Here is a 26,696-nt window from a genome sequence, read left to right as displayed (position 1 = left end):
ATTTTAAAGGTCCTCAAAGTGATTATTAAGAGTTTGAGAATCACTGAACACAAGTGCGGTAGGACTGTAAAATACAATCACAAGTCACACGTATTACAAGTGCCCATTATTCAATCGTACCAGTCTACATCCTGAGTCAACGAACTGATGGCTTGCTAAAACTGCACCTGGGGGGTTAAAATGGCCACATAGAAGCAATTCATCTCAGAAAGCAATATTGCTTTGACATTTGTTTGCATTCTTCTATCGTGTGGTTTGAGAGGTGAATTACCAACCTCATCAACCCTGGTGTCAGGGTTATTATTGAGCCGCCAAAGGCCCCCGACATGGCTCATGTAACGACTACTTACTTACATCAGTACTTTTTGGACAATCAGGTGATCAGCCTGTAATGTCCTAATCAAACTAGGGATCACAAAGTGATTTTTGTGATATGTCCCCACCGGGATTCGAACCTGGGACGCTCAACCACTGGACCACGGAGGTCGTTGCATTGTTTGCATTGCGCACATATGCGCAAATGTCAAATTGCAATATTGCTTTCATACATGAATTGCTTCGATGTGGCCATTTTAACTCCCCTGATTTGTTTATGGTGACGAATGTACTCTGCAGTTTGGGTTAGAGGTCAGGGGTGTTGTAATTTAGGCGGTTTCGTCATTTCGTCATGATTACTTACAGAACAAAAATATCAAACAAAAGAAAAATAAAATGAAATAAAAGTAAAACAAATAAACAAAACTCAAAATAAACTAAATTATGTACATGTACAACTAACACTTAAACTAAACCTTAATTAAAAAGCCTACCTCCAATCGTACCTGGTGCAAATGTACCCATAATGGTGGCTGCGTTTCCGGGTTGAATAGCCGCGTCGAAATGCTTAGGTTAGCTTTTTTTTAAGTAAGTGCCTACTGTACCGTTGAAATTAACCATTTTAAAATCTTCACAGGTCCCCGAAAAGCAAATCAACCGAGGAAGAATGCGAGGCGGAAGCCCTGAAACCCTCCGAGGACCCAGAGAACAAGGATGGGGGTGCTCTGGAAGCCAAGATGTCACTTCTGAACGGCATCACGGTGATCGTCGGTTCTATCATCGGCAGCGGCATCTTCGTGTCTCCGACAGGCGTGCTGAAGTACACCGGCTCTGTCAACGCCAGCCTGATCGTGTGGGTTGCCTCTGGAGTGTTTAGTATGGTGAGTTTTCTGATTCGTTCTAATAATGAGGATCACTACACACTGATAAGGGAATACAATCCCGACTCGAGATCGCAAATTCGAGATTCCGCAGGATTGGAAATAAGTGCGGCACTGTTCCCCAAACGATGGAACATCTACATCGTGTCCTGCGTGCCCGAACACCTGCACGCAGGAGGATCTGACGAGCGCTGCAGATAGCGCCATACTTGTTGCCAAGTTTTGGGCCGATACTACTTAGTTTGCCATCGACACGATAAGAAGAATCCCGCGAGATCCTCGAGATATTCGGGATCTCGCGGGTTCATAAAAAAATGTAAAGTTAGGATGGCTGAAAACGATAAAAATTACTTTAATTTCGGTGTTTATTCCTAATTCTTTGGAATTCTATGGAATTAGGAATAAAATTAGGCCTAATATCAGTTCTCAAACAGTTAATCCCATGCATTCATATCTTCTAAATAAAGTTAGTGATTATTTAGAAGATATGAATGCATGGGATTAACTGTTTGAGAACTGATATTAGGCAGCTAAATTACTCAATTGTATACCAATATTTTATGTTTATTTTTTTAAAAAACGTCTAGGGCCCTGTGCCGAGGTTTTTCTTGCAGCTTCTTTTCCCCGGCTATACAGGTTGTGAGAAGCTGCAGTAGCTTTAGGCGGATGAGACGTTCGTTATGTAAAAATTGACGATTCAAAGTATGTTACCAAATGAATAAAGATATTTTTGAATTTGAATTTGAATTAATGCTACGTATAGAACGGCAACTCTCCGCTCCCCACCAGCGCACAGCAGCGGAACTAGGTTCAGCTCACCCCCCCTCGAACATAGTTTAGTTAAGACTTGAATGGTATGGTGTCAGACGTCACACACACAGATGCACGTGCGTGGTTGTTGTATGAAGTGACCGGGGTGTGGTTTAGGTTTGTTACTAACACCTCGTACAGACCTACTCATCGCCAGCTTGTATTATATTTATACATCTTTAAATATACTTTTTGAATCAATACTTTTACATTATCATTTTGAAAATGGAAGACATTGCTTACAAGTCTCGTGAGACATTATTTCGAAAACAATCTCTAAGAGGCTTACAATCCCTAGAGTTTAATTACATAAGACTGTTTAAATTGCTGGCTGTTTATTTAAAAAGCTTTTTGGAACGGAATTAATACTCTCGTAATAATAATTTTAAAAACATCATAATCATTTAAAGCAAGTGAGCGAAGAACCGAGCGACGTAACATCCTCTGGGAGTCTGTTGTACACAGTAATAAATCAGAATCATTTATCCAACGTAATTATCGTGGATAAACTTGTTGAAGGTCAATGTAACATTTTTGAATTTACGTCATTTCGCAAGGTGTTATGGCTGAGCAGAAGAAATGACAATGACAGTGGCCCCGGGCCCATTACCCTGGCGAGCTTGGAGGATTTTGTTAGACTGTGCACAGGCAGCAGCTGAATCGGATTCCGCAGATTACGGCCGTGTATTGTATGCCCATCAATTTCACAATATTACAATCAATTACACCAATCAATCAAATACATTGTATTGTATGCCCATCAATTTCACAATATTACAATCAATTACACCAATCAATCAAATACATCAATTTTACAATAAGATTCCCATTGCTATTCAGAATTTGCCTTTCAACTGTTATACCGGGTGAGAGCCTTCAGCGCTCCCCATTTGTCCGGCCAAGTAGTTAATGCCATCTGCGGCAAATCTACATAAGTCACGTCAAAAAAAAAAAAAAATCAACTGTTATAAGTATAAGACAGTAGTTAAACAGAAACGCTGCAAAAAAGGTTATTACTTATAAGGTTAGTGATTATTTCCCACCGGGGTAAGCAGATACTATACAATTCCATTTGCTTCGATCCTGACACACTTCTCTTGCATAGATCGTCTGAAACAGACGTATAAGGCCAATGATGATGATTATTTAGAAGGTATGAATGTATGGGATTAACTGTCTGAGAACTTATATTAGGCAGCTAAATTACTCAATTGTATAACAATATCATCATCTCCAGCCCATTAACGTCCCCACTGCTGGGGCACGGGCCTTCCCTATGGATGGATAGCGAGATCGGGCCTTAAACCACCACTCGGGCCCAGTGCGGATTGGTGGTTATTAACGACTGCTAATGCAGTCGGGACCAACGGCTTAACGTGCCTTCCGAAGCACGGAGGGGCTCGAGATGAAAACTTTTCTTTTTTTGTGGTCACCCATCCTATGACCGGCCTTTGCGAAAGTTGCTTTACTTCAACAATCGCAGACCGAGCGCGTTAACCGCTGCGCAACCGAGCTCCTCCACATCACATTATATTATTTTTATTTTTTAAAAGAACGTCTAGGGACCTGTGCCGAGGTTTTTCTTGCAGCTTCTTTTCCCCGGCTATACAGGTTGTGAGAAACTGCAGTAGTCTTAGGCGGATGAGACGTTCGTTATGTAAAAAATGACGATTCAAAGTGTAACTATGTTACCTATTAAATAAAGATATTTTTGAATTTGTATCATTACCGTAACAGTTGCCCATGGCGATAAAAATGGTTAACTGCATTACAAAGTATTGTAACAATATTTTACAAAGTCGCCGACGAACAATACGGAATGTGCAAGTTCAGGTTAAAAACCTAACATTTGTGTTTTAGAAAACCCTAAAAAAAAACCTAAGCAACTTCTTATTTCGACTAAATCCCCTGTCTTCCCTGCAGGTGGGAGCCTACTGCTACGCGGAGCTCGGCACAATGATCCGAGTCAGCGGCGCGGACTATGCGTACATTATGGAAACATTCGGCCCCTTCGCCGCCTTCATTCGGCTCTGGATAGAATGTATGATTGTCCGACCCTGTTCTCAGGTAAGTTACCATTTCTTTTTTCATATTTCATACCTTTATAACAAAAATATACATGTAAGTATAACAAGTATCGTTAAACCTGAGTAGATTTGCGTCGATGCTAAGAAACTACGATGTCTATTAGACAATAGACATCTTGTTATTCAATTATTTCAATAAGAATATCAAAATAAAATCGAAAGCCAATACTACATACCATAACATACATAAACAGCCTATACGATGATTCCGTGCTTCAGAGGGCACGTTAAGCCGTTGGCCCCGGCTATTAGCCGTAAAAACACCTCCACCAACCCGCCGTGGAGCAGCGTGGTGGAGTATGCTTCATACTCTCTCCAGTTAAATGAGGGGAGGCCTGCGCCCAGCAGTGGAATGTAGGCTGTTTATGTTTTTATGTTAACGTGTTGTTAAAACGTTAGGAAAATTCAAGTTTACTACTAATGTTTTTGTCTACTTAAATCTAAATAAATCTTTATTTTCTGTGAAAACAAGATCGTTATTGCGATCGGAAATAGCTTTGTAACAGTTTGTCTTCATTGAGCAGGGATTGTGTTTTGTTATCTAGGCAGTCCCTCGTTGGGCGCCAATAGTCTAATATTGGCGACGGTTATTTACTTTATTTGCTATTTCAATGTTTTCCGATTTCTTACTCATGTTGCTTTGTTATAGAGCGTTGTTCAGTACGAACAAGGGAAGTATTACAATATATTAAACCGTCAGGACCCCGATACCGACCCCGCCGGTGTGTTCGACGATTTCCCTCAGTCAGCGCTTATCGCTATCGGCCCACTAGGTCGATTAATTCTTTCAAATATTCTTCCTCTCAGACGACGCTCTGAGCCGAGGTTCGCGCCCAACTGGGCACCCCCAGGTCTGTTGATTAAATTTTGTACCGGGTGAGAGCCCTCAGCGCTCCCCATTTACCGGCCAAGTAGTTGGTTGGCTGTAAGAATGCCAACTTCGGCAAATCTACAATAAGTTACGCAAAAAAAAATGTTGAGCATGTTAAAAAAACTTTATTTTTTCTTTTATCGATGTCACAAGATCTTTTATAACGTTTAGCAGATAACGATAAAATATTAAACGATCTATGTGGGACGGGAACCGTCTAGATAGGGTTAGTTAATATTCATACCGTATTGGCGCCCGAAGTGGGGCCGATCGATGCTATTTTATTACGCATCATAAATAAGACGCGTAGGTATCAGTGATTTTAAGAAAATAGTACTTTAGTTGTGTATAAATTGCTATATATGTATCTCATATTACCCGTATAGGAAGATTTGTATTTTAATTTAGGCTGCATTACTATTTGTGCACAATTTTTACTTTAGTATTGCGAACAAAGGATAAAGGATATACTCTTATTTTATCTTAGCTACGTGCCAGTGTTTTTTTAGCAATACCTGTGGTACAAAAAGCTCGGTGAGGTGTGGGTACTGGGACTATTATATTATTGCGATAGGTGTACCTGTGACTCCGTGGTCTAGTGGTAAGAGCGTTAGGCTCACGATCTGGTAGTCCGGGTTCGATTCCCGATGGGGACATTGTCGAAATCACTTTGTGAGATTGTCCTTTGTTTGGTAAGGACGTTTCAGGCTTGAATCACCTGATTGTCCGAAAAAAGTAAGATGATTCCGTGCTTCGGAGGGCACGTTAAGCCGTTGGTCCCGGCTGTTAGCCGTAAAAACACCTCCACCAACCCGCATTGGAGCAGCGTGGTGGAGTATGCTCCATACCCCCTCCGGTTGATTGAGGGGAGGCCTGTGCCCAGCAGTGAGACGTACCTGTGACTACCCTAATTGGGAATTCATGAGCTTATGTTGTGTTATACATTGTTTTAAGTTTACGCGGTTATTATCATAATTAAAACATATAATAACGGGTTCTTACCGCGGGTACCCTTTAGATATGGAAGAACGAATCCGAATAACCGGCACTTGCAACAGTGTCGAAATATCGGGAGTCTCATATCCCTACTTTAAACGCTGGGGCGGAAAGGTTCTAGAATGGCGACCACGTGTCGGACGACGCTCAGTGGGTAGGCTCGCTACAAGGTGGACCGACGATCTGGTGAAGGTCGCGGGAAGCCGCTGGATGCGGGCAGCGCAGGACCGATCGTCGTGGAGATCCTTGAGGGAGGCCCATGCCCAGCAGTGGGCGTCGTGCGGCTGATGATGATGATGATGATGATGATGATGATGATGAAGAACCCGTTATTATGTGTTGTAATAATGTTGTGTTACCTGTGTTGGCAGGCCATCGTAGCCCTCACGTTCAGCACGTACGTCCTCAAGCCGATGTTTCCAGAGTGCGACCCTCCCAACGATGCCACCAGGCTGCTGGCTGCTTGCTGTATATGTAAGTACCTACTACTCTCTTCTTATCGTGTGGGTTGTGATGTGGAATACCAGCCTACTATAGATGAGGTCGCGTATTGATCTTACAATCGAAACGAGACAAGATTTCTAATTTTGTTTTTATAGTACCTACTCGTGCTTAGGGAAACTTATAAAGATAAAAGTACTTAAATCGAAAAAAAACTGACTCGGACGGGATTTGAACCCGCAGCTCTTGTGAAACCAGGACGAGCGTGTTAACCATTACACCGCCGGTTCTTCCCCTTGTGCATGCGAAATTCTGACAATCTATGTATCGGCATTAAGCTGACGCCAGCGTCATTAGGCTAGTATCCAACTAGTCAAATCAGTTACTTTTTACTAAACGTCCAAACACTAAATTACTACAATCTATGTATTGGCATTAAGCTGACGCCAGCGTCATTAGGCTAGTATCCAACTAGTCAAATCAGTTACTTTTTACTAAACGTCCAAACACTAAATTACTATGGAATTTGTATGAAAAGCACACTGTGACGTCATCGAAACACGTGATCAAACGTCGGACTTATTATTACGTTTTTCTTGACTAAGATTCATAAATAAGTTAAAAAGAAAATGTTTTTAGTTAATTTTAAATCTGTCTTTGTCTGGCGTGGTCGACAAAGACCTCTCATTCGGCGCTTATCGCTATCGACCCACTAGGGTCGAATAATTATTTCCAAAATTCCTTCTCTCAGACGACGCCCTGAGCCGAGGTTCGCGCGCAACTGGGCATCCTCAGGCCTGTTGTCTTAAAATTTATACCGGGTGAGAGTCCTCAGCGTTCCCCATTCGTCCAGCCAAGTAGTTAATGCCATCGGCGGCAAATCTACAATAAGTCACGTCAAAAAAAAGGTATATTTGACTTTTGTTTGCATTCTTCTATCGTGTGGGTTGAGAGGTGAATTACCAACCTCATCAACCCTGTTGCCAGGGTTATTATTGAGCCGCCAAAGGCCCCTGACATGATTTCTGGTTAAACTGCTTAAAATCTCCCCAGTGCTGCTAACGTTCGTGAACTGCTGGTCGGTCCGCGCGGCGACCAGGGTCCAGGACTGGTTCACGTACGCCAAGCTGCTGGCGCTGTTCATCATCATCGCAGCCGGGGCCTACCAGCTGTGTCTAGGTCAGTATCAGAAGTGTACCAAATCATCTTAATCAAATACCACAAACGTCTACTAATGACGAATCCTGCCGTACGAGTCGTGGTGGCTCAGTTGCTACAACGCTTGCCTCTCACTTTGTAGTCGCAGGTTCGAATCCAGCACAATAGCAGAAGCATATAATATAATATCTGTTGCATGATATTTGGATCATATTATGTATAGTATTATGTTGCTATCTTTATTGCTTCTCTTTATTTTGATCAGAATAATAATGGGTGGAGGATGTAATTAAACGCGTGGGTGTAATAAAAAGGGTCATCATTTATACCCAAAAACAAAGATAAAAGATGCATAATGTCTGTTATCAATGAAATAAGAAGATTAAACGAAGGAAAATATGTACAGCGCCATCAAATTCAAAATTCAAATCACAATAAATGATTTGAATTTTGAATTTGAATTTGCCTTCCATATAGTTTTTGGGAACCGTAACCTGGAAAGACCCTCATTGGGGCATAGTCGTGAGCTAATGCTAATACTTACAGTAAATATTATTAATGAAAAGCAGTAAATTCAAGGCTCCCAACAAATTTGTATGCCACCCAGCCAGCCGGGTCTACTTGACAACCGCACCGGTTTATATTGAGCGCTTCGACCAATAAACGATACGAATGCTATCTACGTAGATGGACGTCAAACGGCTATTCGTATAATTCGCGCCGCGCGGCGCGGTTACCGTGCAGAGCCTAGAGAACATCGATCCTTACTGTTCGAGACGGCACCAATTTTCTCGACAAAATTGATTTATCAGCCAGTAGACGTGAAGGAGAGGCATAAACGAATGAGATTCTTTCGCTGACAGACAATTAGGGAATCTATTCGCGTCGTGCTCGGAAATTCAGAATTCTGGGGTCCATTTATGTTTTGTCATCGAAAATTGGACGGAAAGCTATAAGTACTTTGGAAATGTTCCCGGCAGTAAAAAGGCGTAAAACTCATACTGAAAAGAGCTTTATTACCTAACCTTTAGGCAGATAATACCAAAGTACAAGAAAGAACAATTTGAAAAAAGAAAAGCAGCCAGTGTCCTTACTATTAAAGAGTTTTTACAGCGGGAGCAGTCAAGAGCAACTTGAGGACTCTGTCGCACTAACATATTTGACATTTAGTGAGACTTCAGTTCAATTTGTCAAAAAAGTTAATGTGACATGGTACCAAAGTGTATACATATTAAAGCTCGTGACCGGTACATCACTGATTGTCATTAGGTATTTAAATTAATAGACACTGATTCTCAAACTTCGGCTAGCAACACAAGTAGCCCACAGTGGTCTACGGAAGGCGTAGGCGACAGATTCTTATTAGATGATTGCTACGATCCGGTCGTGTCTCGTTACATAGCTTGAATACAGCGCGAAATTAATTCAATTGAGCGCGTTTTGTTAGTGCTTTGTGCAGGAAGGGGATTTATACATGGCTTGAAAGATGTCATCATCATCATCAGCCCAATAACGTCCCCACTGCTGGGGCACGGGCCTTCCCTATGGATGGATAGGGAGATCGTGCCTTAAACCACCACGCGGGCCCAGTGCGGATTGATGGTAATTAACGACTGCTAATGCAGCCGCGACCAACGGCTTAACGTGCCTTCCGAAGCACGGAGGAGCTCGAGATTATTTTTTTTTGTGGTCACCCATCCTATGACCGGCCTTTGCGAAAGTTGCTTTACTTCAACAATCGCAGACCGAGCGCGTTAACCGCTGCGCCGCCGAGCTTCTCAAGATTGAAAGGCTTGAAAGATGTATGTAAGTGAATTTGGGGTTTCTATTAACATTATTACACATCAATGGTTTAAAGAGTGTTTTACATAATATCAATGATAATATCCGTATATTAATTTAATATGATGAGTGACCACCACAACTGTATACTCTCCGGTAACATTCCCCAAAAACAATGCAGATGGCGCTGTACAGAGTAAATACTTAATTATTTTATTTCATTTTAATTTTATTTCAGTTTATTTCATTTCATTTTATTAGAAATTATTACAGTTAAATATTGATTAGTCTTCACTACAAGTCTATATTTTTGATATTTCGTATTCATATATTTCGATATTTCGATAAAAATAACAGTTCAATACATTCTTAATTTAATATTTTGTCTTTATTTTTTTCCCTGGTGATGATGGCGCTGTACAGATTTAACCTTTTAATTTCATGGATAATAGACATTTGCATCTTTTAAATTTTTTTTTGTTTTTGGGTATAAATGATGACCCTTTTTATTACACCCAGGCACCTTCATCATTACTTCTTCTATCCATTATTATTCTGATCTAAATACAGAGATGCATTATAGGGAGCAACATAATTCTATACCATAATTATCTGATCCAAATATCAAGCAAAAAATATTTTTATATGTGTCTCTGCCATTACATATTTTTTTTTAATAATAATGTACCCCGAGAAATGAGAAAGTAGGTAATTAAGTTAAATCTGTACAATACCATCTTTACATATTGTTTTTTTATATTCAATTATTTTTTATGTTCATGTTATAAAATTATTGTAAATTAGTATAAGAACAATGTACTTAGAGGAAATAAATATTTTACTTAAGTACTTACTATTGTTATTGGGGAACGTAACCTAGAAAGTCGCTTAAGAACCTGTGTAAGTATTGAGTTTTTTTTTTTCATAAAAATAATTATTTTCATTCCTTTCATCCTAATTGTATTTTTCCAGGCTAGTACGTTACCATTTAAAATAATACTAAACTGAAACGATTGCTATCGTTTGTTTTCAGGAAAAACTGAACATTTCACATTCGAGGGGACAACGAATGACGTCACTTCTATAGCGCTCTCTTTCTATTCAGGATTGTTTGCTTATAACGGATGGTGAGTTGTTAATTTTCATTTTACAAGGGAATTAATTAAAATTGCTAATATGTGTATTGGGTTGGGTGACTTCGAGGCCAAGCCAAAAAGGAGGTTGTTTGGGTAATTGTCATGTTAGGAATTAATGTAATGATGATGATAAATAAAATACGTGGCCCTGTTATGTGATGATGATGATATCCAGCCGATTTCGGCTACGGCGACTGCTTCAACTCCGACGTTCATGTGCTCGCATGTGGCTTATATAGCCAATCTTATTGGAAAAGATCCTCGCACATAGTGGGCATGTGAGTACACCATTTAAATATGCATAATTGATCGCCTGTTATGTAACAGGAGCACAGAACAGCACAGGCAGCAGCAGGAGCACAGAGGACAGGAGCGTAGACATGTACCTATGCTCCTGTCGGTACATAACAACATAATTTCATGACTGTATTCCCAATTGGGGTAGTCAGAGGTACATCCATCGCAAGATAAAATAAGTACCCACACCTCACCGAACTTTCTATTAGACAAATGTGATAGGTGGTGAGCCGTATCGCCGTCTATAATGTTCGAGTCAGCTGTCTTAGTGAAAACTGCACTTAAGATAAATTAATAACTCATTCATGCAAGTTTTGTACCGCGATTCAAACCGGCGCGCGGCGCTCCCTGATTGAGAAGCAATACGGAGAACCACAGGATTACAGTGACTCTTAAATAATACTAGACGTGTTTATCTTTCAGGAACTACCTAAACTTCATCATCGAGGAGCTGAAGGACCCGGTGCGCAATCTCCCGCGCGCCATCGCTATCTCTTGCACCCTGGTCACCCTCGTCTATACCTTCACCAACATCGCGTTCTACACCACATTATCTCCTACTGAAGTGAGTTAGAATTTTGGTCCCGGGAAGTTTCGTATGGTTTTAGAATAAAGAGTAAAACTACTTACAGAACGGTAACTATCCGCCCCGCACTAATTCGTATCAGGTTCCGACCTCACCCCCTCTGGGTCTTTAATCATAGAATATGGAATAGTACTACATAGTACACATAGAACAGCAACCCTCCGCTCCCCACCAGCGGCTGAGCTAGGTTTTCCTCACCCCATATCCTTAAACTGTACTTACATGTTTATTAATTCGTTTCTTCTAGTTATTTGTTAATGCTGCTGTTATCGGACTTATCCCGTTAACAAACGGTTTACGTTTTTTAGTATGTAGTTAACTGTTTAGACTCATATATGTGGAAAATTTTTGTTGGCATGTAGCTTCTTAGAGTTGTGTATATTTTGTGTAATTTTGCTGTAAATTTCCCTAAAAATAAATAAATAAATAAATACATATTCTATTCTACAAGCAATCAAGTTTCAAATGTTTTTAGGTACATTTAAAAGAAATGTCAAATACCTACCAATACTTAACTTAACTTAGGTTGCCTGGCAGAAATTGCTATTTAGCAATAAGGCCGCCTATTGTACTTATGTTTTTATTCGTATGTTTATGTCCTTTGTATATGTCGTTGTGCAATAAAGTATTATTGATTGATTGATTGACTTAACAATCGGTTTGCAAATTTTTGATATATTGGTCGTATCAGTGTAGCAAGATGATACTTTCCAGGTGCTGGGGTCAGCAGCTGTAGCAGTGACGTTCGCAGAGCGGCTGTTCGGCTGGTTCGCGCTTTCAATTCCACTGTTTGTCGCCGCCTCCACTTTTGGCGCTGTCAATGGTGTACTGCTTACTTCTTCAAGGTTGTTTTTTTTTTCTATTTACTTACAAGCCTTTTTTACTGTAAATTATTGATTCAATGAGGCGAATATGTTTTTTTATGAATAGTTGCCTTAATCTTACTTGATTTGCATCACATACTCCATTCAGGAGTCCATACTCTACATGCTTTAAAAAAAAGAGATAATCGACATAACCCAGATGTCCGAGCTATTATATACACTTCGTTTTCTGATAAAATAAAACATCAATGGGCTTGTATTATATTGAACAATCTATGTGGTTACAAAACCAGGTTATTTTACGCGGGAGCAGCTCAGGGCCAGATGCCGGAGATGTTGACGATGGTGTCGGCGCGAGCGACGCCCGCGCTCGCAGTACTGGCCGTCGCCCTGCTCTCTCTTCTGTACCTCACGGTGTCTGATATCTACGCGCTTATCAACTATGTTGGCTTCGCTACTTGGGTAAGAGGATTTACTTATACAATTTCTTTTTTCACGTTTTGTAGATTTGCCGCAGATGGCATTAACTACTTGGCCGGACAAATGGGGAGCGCTGAAGGCTCTTACCCGGTACAACGTTTAAGACAACAGGCCTGAGGGTGCCTAGTTGGGCGCGAACCATGGCCCAGGGCGTCGTCTGAGAGGAAAGATATTTGAAAGAATTAATCGACCCTAGCGGGTCGATAGCGATAAGCGCTGATTGAAGGGAATCGCCGGCCGGGTCGGTCTCTACTTATACAAGATCTTAGTGACACCGTACCGAATACCGAGGAAATTTAGCTCATGATTCTGAGTTAATATCAAGTGGAATTTTCCCTCACATAAGTATGGAACTGAAAATAATTTAAAAAAAAACACAACAATGTCATAAATTTTGCGCGGGAAAATTGGCGGGCGTGCGGAAGGCAGACTTTCAATGAAGGTGTATCACGCGTACTTTTTTTTGACATGGCTTATTGTAGATTTGCCGTACATGGCATTAACTACTTGGCCGGCGGCGGTGGCATGCTTAGAAATAATTATTTGTTTTATTTCTAAAGGATTTTACATTTGAAGAAGATAATTTAGATGAATCTATGTATATAGGTTGAAAACGAAACAAATATTTCAGGACTACCTATATAATAATATAACTGTTAAGCTTTAAACCTTTGTTGATTTCAGCTAAGTATCGGCGCAGCTGTAGTGTGTCTTCCTGTTTTGCGGTACACACAACCCAACTTAGAAAGGCCGATCAAAGTCAACTTGTTCTTCCCTGGTGAGCTCCTTTTCGCTTCACTTAACTATCAAACAATTGAAACAATGTACTTAATCAAACTCATGGAAGTCAATTTTAACTTACGTGTCGAAATTTGCAGAAAGAAAATACGATTATTTCCTAATTAAAAGATTTTTAGGCTCCTATCGTGTGGGTTGTGAGGTGGAATACCAACCTCATTAACCTCGGTGTCAGAGTTACTATTGAGCCGCCAAAGGCCCCTGGCATGACTCATGTAACGACTACGTACTTACATCAGTAAGTAGTAACCGGAACCAACGGGTTAACGTGCCTTCAGGTGATCAGCCTGTAATGTCCTAACCAAACTAGTGACCACAAAGTAATTTTTGTGATATGTCCTCACCTGGAATCGAACCCAGGACCTCCGGATCGGGAGCCCAACGCTCAGCCACTGGACCACTACCTACTTATTTTATACGACTTCCTTTCAATTCCACAGTGATATACATAATCTGCACTATCCTGGTGGTGGCGTTCCCGGCGGTGGCGTCTCCGTACGAGACGGGCGTGGGCTGCCTCATGATCCTGACCGCCGTGCCTGTGTACTTGCTCTTCATAGAGCCCAGGACCCGGATACGGGGGCTCAACTCCATCACTAGTAAGTTGCTACATGTGACATTAAGTAAGCTCTCACCCGGTATAAAATTTGGAACATCAGGCTTTAGAGTTTAGTTGGGCGCAAACCTCAGCTCAAAGCATCATTCGAGAAGATTATATTTGAAAGAATTAACTAACCCTAGTGTGCCGATGGCGATAAGAGTAAGTTGCTGAATATACCTGCACTGTAGTAGATGTGAGAAACAAGTTATGGCTATGAGGCTAAGAACTGGGCATTCACCATTAAATAAATTTGCCTACCTGATGAGAAAAACAGAATATCTAAACTGTACAGAATGTGGGGTAGTGGAGGATGTAGGTACTGCACATAATGTTCCTTTGTCAAGGGAAGCTAAAGCACTATATCGATAGGTCAGAGTGGGTTTAAAACTGCGATAATTTATGGGAGTTCTGAACTCATCTTGCTATTTTTTTTATTATTATGTAAATATGTAGTTGTTACAGAGCGACATAGGCAGTAGGGACTAAGCTCTTTAAATAAAGATTTATTTAAAAAAAAGGAAGCAAACTTGATACAATAAGCTTAAAAGTTTCCAACTGAGGCCCCATGTTGGGCGCCAGTTGAAGTGGGTTTGGGATTTGGGACCTTTTAATGTGATTGTACGTTTTATATCATTGTGTGCTTTGTAGATTTCCAAAAGTAAAGGTGTGTGGGTATTATATATTGAAAATATTACTTGTTCCAGATTCCACTACGCATCTACTCCAAAAGTTAACTTTGTCCGTGCGTCCCAAAATTAAAGTAAGTAAACATAATTTATTAATTAGTAATAACTAGTATTTTATATATGTGACATACCTAAAGGCTAGACCACCAATCCAGAGGTCGTGGGTTCGAATCCCGTTTCATTTTATTAACACGTTGACAATCCAGCGATCCACATACGGGTCATGACGGACTAGTTCCATGCGTCCGTGACCCATACATGTTTAGAATACATTTATTATTATTTACGTTTTTAACAGGACGCATGAAAATTTAAGTAATGTGCGGGACTTACAAGGAAGTCAAAACATTTTGTATGGGGACTGTCAACGTGTTAAATAATCTTTTCTACGTACGTCTTACAGTCGAAAGATGTGCTGGAACATTCTCTATCTGTATCCTCTCTAATAATAATAATAAATATGGGGTAAGCCTGTGCACTGGTTCATTGAAGGGGGGTTTGGACGCTGGTCCAGTGCGGGTTGGCGGGTCGCCAGAGCCTCGTTCGTTAGTCGGCAGGGTGCACCGCGAGCAGGTGAGGTTGGCTTGACTCCTGAAAGATGTTGTATAGGAGCCCTTACACCCTGGGGTAAGCCTGTGCACTAGGCTACAGAAAAAAAAGCCTGTGCACTGTGAGAGGGGTACTACGTTGTAAATATGACAGCTGATTATAATAGTTGTAACTCATCGTGACTAATTTGAGAGCTACGCTTTTGTCGGTGTAGCATTCTCCATGCTACTTTCTAGAGTAGTGGTTTCCCTCTTGCCTTCCGCCTCGCAGTACTCTGTCCTCCTCCTCTGAATAGTAGTTTTGACTAAATGTGTTTGTATTATTTTTCCACAGTAATCGCCCATAAATGGAAACAACGTTACCGCTCACATATCCGACCATCGTGGTTAGAAGTCATCCTAGTATTGATATAAAGAGCATTTGTACGTGTAGAATAGTGTATAACTTTATAACGAACAAAAATAAATGTTACCAAAAATGTGTCATTTATCCATATGGGGGTCAATTTTATTTTTTTAATAAAATTCGATAGTAATGTACTTATGGCTTGCTAGTAGTAGGTACCTATTCAACTACTATAGAGTATAAATATCAAAATTATTAATATAACAATGGGTACATACAAAGATATGATATGATATGGGTAGATATGAGATGACGACGAAGAATGCTGTAATATTCTTGTCCTGGTATATCGTAGATAGATTATCAAAATGAATAAAATAGACCCCCTTCGTTGACATCTGTGTTATAGCTATCCTATGACATAATACTACATAGTAATGTAGAAAGTTTTGTATATTTGCGTATTTATATATACATATAAGTGTTGTTGACTGTTTACGTAAGTGTGATGTCAATCTATGCAAGTTGACCGTGTTGTTTAACTTAGCAAATAACCACGGCTACGATAATGGATCTATTTATATCTAAAAGTAAACGTTTCCGAGTGAAATATTTACCCAATTAATCGTTGATGTCTTAAGAAATTGAAATGTTGTTAACAACGAAATAATGGTTACGATGAATGTTGCTTGCCATTTCAAATTTCTGATTCTCAAAGCAAACACATTTTCTTACCATAGTAATATTATTCACTCATTACAAAAAGTTAATCTTTTCACTTGGGGGATAAAGCATTTAAGTTTGGGAATCACTGATTTGACAAAACATGTTTGTATTTAGACCATGTTTGTTTCTAAGAAGAAAAATACAAAAAAATATTCTCGTAAATTAAAATAAAACTATGTAATATCAATAAATTATAAAATCCATGTGTTCTGGTCATTGTAGCAGGTATAAGATATGAGAATCATAGCTTTGTTATAAGTGTAATATCACACGATGTCTATGAACTTACCTAAATACCACTCTTTAAAAGCTCAAAGCGCATTTAGCCTTAGTTTTATTTATTTAGTTTTTATATTTAAGCGACTTTATAGTCAAGCTTTATAAGCTACGTAGTAATACAATTATTTTAGTCTGTTTTATTGCATATTCTACTCATTCTCATACATATTTATGTACGTCTCTGCTGGAATGAGAGATGAGAAAAATCGTAGAATAAGGTCAGCTGTTTTAAAAGATACTTTACTAGAGTCCTGTTTATATGGGCGTCTGTTGTAGCTTAATGCTGTCTAGTAGTTTATTTTATATTTTCTTAATTTTGCAGCTTATTGGGAACAGTACATATTGCTAACTAGTTTGCGCATACCTATCTGTAGTACCAATCTTAAATAACTGTATTGAACCTAGAAAGGTGTATTATTATGAAAATTTAAATGAAAGATGACAATACATAGCTTTCTATTGTAGCTTTTCTATTTGAAAGTTGTCACTTAATAAGGTGCTACAGAGAGCCTAGATGCATTTAGTTACATTTTAAACTTTTTTTGGTAATTCACTTATTTTAGATACATTTATAGAGTTAATTACGCACATAATAATGCGCCGTTGACTGTGGAATTCCGTTAGTGTCAACATACACAATGATTTCACGTGATTTTTATTTTTTTAAGATTATGTACTATGATTTAATTTTAAGGTAATGAAATCGTTCATCGGGCTGTGGGAATTCTGTTGTACATTCCAAAGAATATTTTAATATAAGTACAAAAAAAAAAATGAAATAGCACTTATAATATTTCATGACATATGAAAAAAAAATAGGTAATCATTTTATAGCTTATTCATTATAATCAAATAGGCAGCGCCCAATACTCAATTATTTTTTAGATAAGCGTATGTGAATAGTGTGTTTTATAAGAATTTAGGCATTTAGCATTTTATTTTTGTATATAAAGAACTTTTTGATCATACGAAAACATTCCATTCGAATTTTACGTTTTGTTTTATATAAAATTATTATAAATAGTTTTTTTAAGCTATTCGTAATTAATTATTGTATCAATATCCAACCGTATAGATATGCAATATTTTTTTTTAAGATTTAAGTACGTCTAAGATATACTTATAATTAAAAAATCTATGTGTGTATCGATCGACGGATATTTTGTTATTTTTTTCCCGTTTTAGTAATCAAAAGAAAAATAGTGTTAAGAAAAAATACATGTGACGATGTTATATGTGTCAATGTTTGTTACGCGCTGTATTGCGATGTCTACGGACACAATATGACAATAATAAATTAATAAGAAAACATTTATGTAGTTTTTCTAACCATTTAATTTAGCCCACATCGGGCTGTGGGGGCATGAACCGAACAAGTTTGGGAATCTTCAATCACGTTATTAAGTTGAAGTGGGCTTATATTTTTTAGAAGCCCAGTAGATCTAAAAGCAGCAACAAGAATTTAATAAAAAATAAATTATGCCCTTATGCCTGAGATTTTTTAAATATTAGAATAACCTTGATATGATCTTCAAACAAGGCTGTATGCTCCATGTAGTTGCTTTAATAAAGAAAAAAACTAGTGTCAACTTCACGTGTGGTGTGTGGATGTGGTGTGGATTTAATTGTTTATTATTTTCGAAATATCGCTAAATAACGCCAAATACCATGGTTAAATTCGGCAAAAGCAAGTTTAAAGCTCTAAACAAGATTGCTAAGAAGCAGAAAACCGATACTAACGCCCCTACAAACAAGGTTTTAAAGAAAAAATTGAATGCTGACAAGAAGGTATCTTTTCAAAAGGAGGTTTTATTAAAAGAAGTAGCCGCAAGTGGGAGTCCGCTTGTTACAAATGTGTCTTCTAGGAAGGTGCTTCTCGATGAGCTTTCCAAAAAGGCTGTGAAGAAGAAATCGGCACCACAAGAGGATGTACAAAAACCGAAATTGAAACCCGTGCAAAAGCATAAGAAACGACAGAAAACACAGATCGATGATACGAAAATGTTATTGAAATTAATGAATAAGAAGTAAATTATATTGTTTTTATAGTATTTGTTATTAAGTAAGTCATATGTTATTAATAAAAATTTTTTGTCACATAAAAATCAGTCCATAGTTTGTACTGGTAATGGTATAATGTTGTCTCAATTAAAGGTACATAAAACATCAACAGCTTATGTATGTCCCACTGCTGGCCACAGGACTCCCCTTAACCATAAGAAGGGGTACGGGAGTGCACTCCACCACGCAGTTACATTGTGGGTTGGTGGAGGTGTGTTATGGCTAATAACCCTCTGAATAATCTTTCTTTTTCAGGCAAGTCTAATGTCCATACCAAACAGATGCTAGTTTCACAAAAAAAAAATCGACAATGTCCCCAACACTAACCACAAGACCACAGAGGGAATAAAAAGTAAACTCGATCTCATGTAAAGAGTCCTAGTCTTGAAAATTTTTATTTTGATGCAATAAAGTATATTTTGTATTTGTACACTTTTTTTATTATATTGGTGTTCAAGTTTTATTCTCTTGTTTATGACTGTACTGAAAGTTGAGTTTATGTCAAACTGCCTGTTAGCGAGTTTGTCCTTCAGTAAACAAAGGTTATATTATCTGGTTGGCCAGGTCAGCAACAAGTTGGTGACAAACATTCTTGCAATATATTGGTTAGTTCTACTAAACTTAAGTTTGGGTAAAAAATATAATAAATATTGTATTATAAGAAATAAAAAACACAATTTAATTGACCATTTTTTATTGATTAGTAATCAGAACAGTAAAATTATATATACCATACCAAATTCAGTGTAATTTATAAATGCAAATTCTTAAATCCCAATCTTTGGGAAGCACAGATCTTGTTCAATCTGCCTACTTATACTAGAAGGTTTATCTAAATTGGTTTAGTAATTTAGACTATATGACAGACACAACATAGCATCACACCATATAGTAGACAGAAGTATATAGTATTATACAACTACTCCACACCAGCTATGTTTAAGTTCCATGTAAGACTTCTAAATTCCTAACATAATAGGCATAAGCCAATACAGATTACATGAATATAATACTAAGGACTTAAAATCTAAGAAGACAATACAGATATGTACACCAGTACAAAAGAAAACTTAATTTCTAATCATTTTCATTTTGTAATTTTGCAAAAAATAATCATTGAAACCCTATCTAAATAGACCACCTTATGAACTACATATAATTTTTAATAAGCAATATTTTTAAAATACATTTTCAATACTAATAATGGAATTAGAACACAAATAAAGTGATAAGTAATTGAAAGAAGGCTAGAATGGACTATACATAACAATATAAGCCATTATCTATTTTCATATTTTTGTAATAGGTTCCTTTTTTCAAATATTCTTTGAGAGGCTTTGAACACCCTGAGTGATCATGCCAGAAAAATATTAATAATGTAAACTATGAATAAAAAATAAATGAAATTTTACAATGGGTATGTGTACTATTCCAAATTAAATATAATTAGACTCGTGTTTTGAAAAACGAAAATGTGTTTCGATATTTGTATGAAAAGTAATTTCAAATTAGTGTGTATTAAAAAAGTTTATGAAATCCATTCTACTCCTTAAAATTCGTCAATTTTAATGCTCTAGCTACATTATTACTAGTTTACATAATGTGCGCAATTTAGAGAAATTTATAGTTTTTACCATTGGTAACTGGTACTACAAAGGAGTACCTATTTATTTTAACTTTCGTCTATTCTACATTTTAATTAGACAGGAAAAGTAAAGGGACATTTTAGACATATAACGTGGACTTGCTTGGAGAAACCCTTCGTTAGTTATGCGAAGTTGCATGAGAGCAAAAACTGTATGTATGTCTGTCCCTAAAGAGGCAGATAGAGAGAGGCAGACATATTTTATTATAATGTAATTCTAGAAGAATTTATTAGTAATACAATAATGTTTTTTCGGCAATTTATTATGAGTTTTAATAGAAAAATCGATGCTATTAATTATTATAAGCACTAACAAGTTAAAACTAACACAATATAAAGGGTGAATTCTGAAGTTTCCATACATAATTTAGGTGGCGAATTTTTTGTTCATCCGAGAGTGTTAGAGCTAAATAAGCGCTTTGCTAGCCTAATTCCCACCGGGGTAAGCAGACTATGGAATTACATTTGCTTCAAGTTTTTTTAAGGAGATCCCCCTACCTGGTATTTATGTAATACATCCTAGCTAGTATTTTAACATTAACTGAACTGTTACGAACGGATAGATTTTGAAGACTCGTGTTGGGAATATGATTTTTCGAAATTTAGCACTTTCTGAAACGTTAAGCGCCTTTGGAAAAATCACATTAGGATGTGTGACAAGTTTCAATCCAGGGTAAAATTTGTAGTCCGAATTTTACTTAACAGTTCGCTTGACCGAAATAGACGGCGCGCGGCGATACGGCTATCATCATCATTATCAGCCGTACGACGCCCACTGCTGGGCATAGGCCTCCCTCAAGGATCTCCACGACGATCGGTCCTGCGCTGCCCGCATCCAGCGGCTTCCCGCGACCTTCACCAGGTCGTCGGTCCACCTTGTAGCGGGCCTACCCACTGAGCGTCGTCCGACGACTCTCACGTTGGTCTAACAGAAAGCTTGGCGAGGTGAGTGCTTAGTTCATCTTGATATATCAGACTACTCTAATCGGGATGTAGTCGTGAGCTTATGTTATGTCATGTTGTTGAATTATTTTTTGTTGAAATTTAAAGAAATCGAGGTATTGTTGTAGAAAACCAAATTGGTTATGTGGTATTTACCATAAGGCGATGATATGCAGGTTAGTCTGCGTACCCCGGTGGGAAATAGGCGTGAATTTATGTAGGTATGTAATATTGGAAATTATATATAGAAGCCCATAAATTCGCCGGTGAGTGGTATAGGGTCCCTAGTACCGCCGGCCACGCCCGCGGCCGCGGCCGCGCGGGGTGCTGCGAGTCTGCGGCGCCTGCCGCGGGGGCTCTACCACCGGCTCGGGGGTCGGGGGCTTCTCTTCTGTTGAGGAAACGGGAATATTAATAAAGACATATAGAAAGAAAGAAAACATTTATATAAACAACTCAACCAGCGCCATAGAATAAGGAATAATACGTATAGAACGGCAACTCTCCGCTCCCCACCAGCGGCTGAGCTAGGTTTACTTCACCCCCTCGGTCTTACTTTAGTCTTTACTGCAGTAATTTAATTACCTAAGTATGTTAAATAGATGTTAAGTATGCCGAATAAATACTTTTTCTTTCTTTCTTAATTGTATAGCGTCAGACGTCACACACACAGATGCGCCTGTACGATAACGTCAATGTGTAGTGTCTGCAAAACGAGGTTCTTTGTACGAAGTATCTGGGGTGTGACGGGTGGCAGACTGACAGGCAATCAGCCCATCGCCCATTTATGCTTCTGCACATAAAGAACTCAATAGCTCTGTCGGTTTTTACGACATGAACGGGAAGACAAGTGCCTACACTCATAATAGTAAACGTCAGCGTATATTTTAAGTAAAATAATAAAGACTGGAAGATATCGCTGAAAAGCAATAAAGCCTATTCTACTGCATTATTTTTTCCTTTTATGTGTGGCTTTTTTTAATGTCGCCAATGGCCCCGATTCCTGCAGATACATCCTAATTTTATTTTAAGTTATACCCGTCATGTTCTTATCCGCCGAAAAGGAGAGAATGATGATTGACAACTGTTAATATTAAAATGAAAAAATAACCCGGGCGAATAAAATAGGCGTCTACCTCATATGCAACCCGTTTGACGTGTGCTATCAACTTAATTCTGTCGTATTATTGGCAAATATAAAATTATGAAAGGGTTATTTAAATTTCTGCCTAAAATGTTTCATAAGTTTTATGCCTGTCGATTATCCGTCCGTTTCTTTTTCTACGGATAAGAAAATGACAGGTATAACTTAGAATAAAATTAAATGGTGTTTACAGGAATCAGTACCGATATGTTTAGTTACATTCAAGTTTGGAAGGAATCTCGATTTCATCTACAATTTGACAAGACCAAAACTAGTTATGTCTCTTTCTTGTTTCTATTGTTGGTGAAGGACAGCACTAGTTTAATAGCTGTCAAACTAAAATTAGGTTAAGTTTGTATCCGCCGTCCTTATCATCTCAAAGCATTTGAAGTAACATTTATTCATTATACCATAAGATTAAATATGAACACACAACATGCAATGACGGACTTTCTAGACTACATTCATCAAAAAGAATATAGATGGCGCTGTGAAGAGTTACCTTCGTTTAACCTTCTAATTTCATGGATGACAGAGATAATATTATACTCACTATACTCACGCCGCGGCATAAGCTGAGTGAGGACCTTTTATACGGGACACCATCCACCACAGGTAAACCGACATGACGTCACATTTAAATTAGGTATAAGCTTCTGTGTTCGTTTTCCATGTTTCTATATAGAAAATATTTCGTGTGTGCGTTGACTTCTGATGTGATGTCATTATAATGTATATATATGTAATCCGTGTCTGTGGTGTCCTAAATAATAAATGTTTCTTTCTATTATATCTTTTATCTTTGTTTTTGGGTACAAATGATGATCCTTTTTATTGCACCCAGGCACAATTACATCTCCCACCCATTATTATTCTGATCAAAATAAACAGAAGCAACGACGCGAAGCTTCGTCGCGTAGTTGGACGTGACGAAGTGTATACATTATAGGAAAGAAATTTATTAAAGTCATAAAATATGTTCTTAAATAACCACTCTTTTATGAGCTTTTTAAAAGATTGGGTTATATTATTGGGTTGAAGTTACGTATGTTACTGATTATGGGACAAATTGTATTATTATAATAAAATTGTATCCTTATGAAAGACAGCCATGAAAGAAAGTGCATTTCTTCGAGGCAATGACGTCATAAATCGTCTGAAACAGACGTATAAGGCCAATGATGATATGGACTAGTTTTCGAAATAAATATTTACACAATAACACAAGCAATATAGGTAGCAATACAATTCTGTACATAATTTGATCCAAACATCAAGCAACGATTACTTTTATACATGCATCTGCCATTACATTGTATTTTTGAATAATTATGTATCCGAGTAATGAGAAAATAGGTAATTATCACGTTAAATCTCTACAGCACCACCTATATTATTTTTGAGGAACGTAGCATGGAAATTCCGTCAGTAACCATTCGCATGCATATTTACCATTTTAGCCTTGTACAGCTATGAAAATAAAATGGCTTCTTAAAAACTTTTAATCAGAAGTCTCGGGTTTCAGGGATAGTTTACAGACGGCCTGCCAGGGTCGGCAGACCAAGGGTGGTATTAATAAACTTCTTTGCGAGTCGATGGCGATCGAAACTAAATTTTTGCTGACCAATAATTGCAACTAATCTCAGCTGAGACTGCCCTCAAGATCATGCTCAAGTCCCTGTTTTTATATAAGAACTGTCACATTGAAATGATCTCGAGGGCAGTCTCGAAGCTGAGATTAGTTTATAGTTAAAACTTTTAATCAGAAGTCTCGGGTTTCAGAGATAGTTTACAGATGGCCTACCAGGGTCGGCAGTCCGGGTGGTGTTAATAAACTAATCTCAGCTGAGACTGCCCTCAAGATCATGCTCAAGTCCCTGTTTTTATATGAGAACTGTCACATTGACATGATCTTGAGGGCAGTCTCGAAGCTGAGATTAGTTTATTAATACCAACCCAAGTCACCAGAAGATAGCATTCAACCACATCAATCCTCCTAACATGTAGTCATAAGCAATTCGATCGTGTACTAGGTTCAGATAAATTACGTAATTCTGATTACTAAATAAAGACAGATCTAAAACTAACGAAAAACATTTTTGTTTTCTATTTAACTTATGTATTTATGAATTTTTATCAAGAAATCCGTAAGAATAAGTGCGACATTTTGTCACGTTATTCTATGACGTCATAGTGACCATTTTCATACGAATTCCATAGTAATTTCGTGTTTTGAAGTTTGGTAAGAAGTATCTGATTTGACTAGTTGGAAACCAGCCTATATTGGCCCCGATTCCTGCAGACACCGCCTAATTTTATTTTAAGTTATATCTGTCATTTTCTTATCCGCCTAAAAGGAAAGGGACGGATGATTCACAGCTCTTAATTTTAGGAAGAATGAGTAAATGAATGAATAACCCGGGCGAATCAAAAGGTACGTCGCTGGTATGCAATCCCTTTGACGTTCTGTCTACTTAACTGTGTCGGGTTATTGACGGATGTAAAATTTTTAGACGGTTGGTTTAGATTTGTGCTTAAAATTGACGTGTGTTCCATAAATTTTATGCTTGTCGATTACCCGTCCCTTTCCTTTTCGGCGGATAAGAAAATGACAGATATAACTTATAATAAAATTAGATGGTATTTACAGGAATTAGCACCATTATGTACCTACTTTAGGACTCTGTCGCACTAAAATATTTGACATTTAGGGAGACTTACAGTGCAATTTGTCAAAAAACTTCATGTGACATGGTACCAAAGTGTATGCATATTGATGCTTGTGATCCATCTTACTACCTTTCTAACGAAATGTGAAGGGATGAATAAAAAAAAACTTAACCACACTGCTGAATACAGGCCTCCCTCTGGTCTATCAACTGGAGGGGGCTAGGAATATAATGAATACTCCATGTATGGAGTTGTTTGCAACCTTCACCAGTTATCAAGCCACCTGACTGTTAAATTTACGATTTTTTGTTAGTTTTTTTTTTAATTATTCTCAATTCTATACTTTTGCGATGGAGAGTTTTAGTCGATATCAACACAGAGTCATGGTCTGAATCATCCCTCAAAGTTTTCATTACGATGTCACTAACACCCTGCACATGATTCAAGCACAAAGGCGTTTAGAGCCCCGAGCTTGGGATTCGTGGGTTTTGAGGTGGATGACCAACCTCAACCTGGTGTCGGGGTTATCGTTGAGCAACGCGTTATTGAGGTTTGTATAAAGGTCTTCGCACATTATAGCAACTCAACGGCGACTCGACTCTATGCTAGACATTGAAATTTAAGCCCTGTGTCATATGTTCAAGGTTTAATTTCAAAAAATGATTATAGAGTAGTGTACAACGAGTGGCCTACGCATCGTACACTAAAGGTCAACCCCGACACGTTTGTCACGCAATGACCATACGTCGTCCACGGAACGACCACATGTTGTCCACGCAACGACTATGCGTTTGCGACTGACGCGTGAGCGCGGGACGGGCAACCACCTACCCGTCCGCCCCGTGCCTTCCCCCCGCCCGCCATCATTCACTATAGAATCGAAGGACGGAGTGCACGTTGGCGGTACACTGTGATATTTTTCGAAAATCATGCAGAAAGAAAAGTTGATAGAAGAAGTAATAATAAGTAATAGCTATAATCGCCAGTTCACTGAATGTAAAGTTCGACATTTCATAAGCAACACGACTTCTTTGGACAAAATTTAACCGAAAACTGAGGTTAGACGAGTTGTCTGTTGGAAACTCGTTGACACCGCGTTGTCCACTCGTTAACACCGCGTTGTCCACTAGTGACCATTGGGTGGATCAACTAGTTGACTACTCATCGAAAGTGTGAGTAGAGTTGCTGCCGCGTTGGCGTGGAGTTGTTATAATGTGCGAAGACCTTAATAGTGGTACATTACCCTTGATCTCCACACTTTCATCTTGCAGTATCTCATCAACGGACTGCTCCCAGTCTTCAAGCTCCTCTGGTGGAGGCATCTCAGTGTCACCATCAGCGTCCTCGTGGGATTGTTCTGGAACATACGAAACTTTTAAAATAAATAAATAAATCTTTATTTACTCTTACAAAAAGTAATGCCATTGTAATAAAACAATACATTCTGTGAGAATTTGGTGCCTTATAGATCACGCACCAGAGATAACAGAAAGATAGTGGTGCCAGAGATATCTAGAGATATGACCCTGTGTTCCAGGTCACCAGGTTCCCACTCCCGGAGGTCACGTATATATGAAATTGGCAAG

At 38.4% G+C, this 26,696-nt stretch overlaps 3 protein-coding genes across 5 annotated transcripts in view; 2 read left to right on the top strand and 1 right to left on the bottom strand.

Annotated features, from left to right (window-relative positions):
* The window catches only part of LOC126377080 (Y+L amino acid transporter 2), a 33,566-nt gene extending 15,607 nt beyond the window's left edge, over positions 1–17,959 (top strand). For both annotated transcript variants that reach the window (XM_050024737.1, XM_050024736.1), the window contains exons 2-13: positions 953–1,196; positions 3,930–4,073; positions 6,332–6,434; positions 7,455–7,580; positions 10,375–10,468; positions 11,198–11,339; positions 12,075–12,205; positions 12,478–12,646; positions 13,349–13,442; positions 13,903–14,061; positions 14,768–14,823; positions 15,632–17,959. In XM_050024737.1, coding sequence (XP_049880694.1) covers positions 953–1,196; positions 3,930–4,073; positions 6,332–6,434; positions 7,455–7,580; positions 10,375–10,468; positions 11,198–11,339; positions 12,075–12,205; positions 12,478–12,646; positions 13,349–13,442; positions 13,903–14,061; positions 14,768–14,823; positions 15,632–15,634 — 1,465 coding nt within the window. In that variant the 3' untranslated portion in view covers positions 15,635–17,959. The remainder of the gene's footprint in view (positions 1–952; positions 1,197–3,929; positions 4,074–6,331; positions 6,435–7,454; positions 7,581–10,374; positions 10,469–11,197; positions 11,340–12,074; positions 12,206–12,477; positions 12,647–13,348; positions 13,443–13,902; positions 14,062–14,767; positions 14,824–15,631) is intronic.
* LOC126377253 (uncharacterized) overlaps positions 1–26,696 on the top strand; it is a 215,036-nt gene that overhangs the window by 96,352 nt on the left and 91,988 nt on the right. The gene's annotated exons all lie outside the window — the stretch shown is intronic.
* LOC126377052 (zinc finger protein on ecdysone puffs) overlaps positions 1–26,696 on the bottom strand; it is a 78,744-nt gene that overhangs the window by 42,183 nt on the left and 9,865 nt on the right. The window contains exons 11-12 of one of the 2 annotated variants that reach the window (XR_007567783.1): positions 26,354–26,467; positions 21,230–21,687 (exon numbers count right to left, since the gene is read on the bottom strand). Coding sequence is in view for 1 of the 2 variants with exons in the window: in XM_050024678.1 (XP_049880635.1) it covers positions 21,581–21,687; positions 26,354–26,467 (221 nt within the window). In the remaining variant the exon portion in view is untranslated. Of the gene's footprint in view, positions 1–19,386; positions 21,688–26,353; positions 26,468–26,696 lie in introns of those variants that run through there. The other variant, XM_050024678.1, reaches the window with a different exon arrangement.

The sequence above is a fragment of the Pectinophora gossypiella genome, chromosome 22, assembly GCF_024362695.1.
Source record: "Pectinophora gossypiella chromosome 22, ilPecGoss1.1, whole genome shotgun sequence".
In the NCBI taxonomy this organism is placed as follows: domain Eukaryota; kingdom Metazoa; phylum Arthropoda; class Insecta; order Lepidoptera; family Gelechiidae; genus Pectinophora; species Pectinophora gossypiella.
The sequence above is the reverse complement of the archived record's forward strand: the minus strand, read 5'-3'. Positions and strand labels throughout refer to the sequence as shown.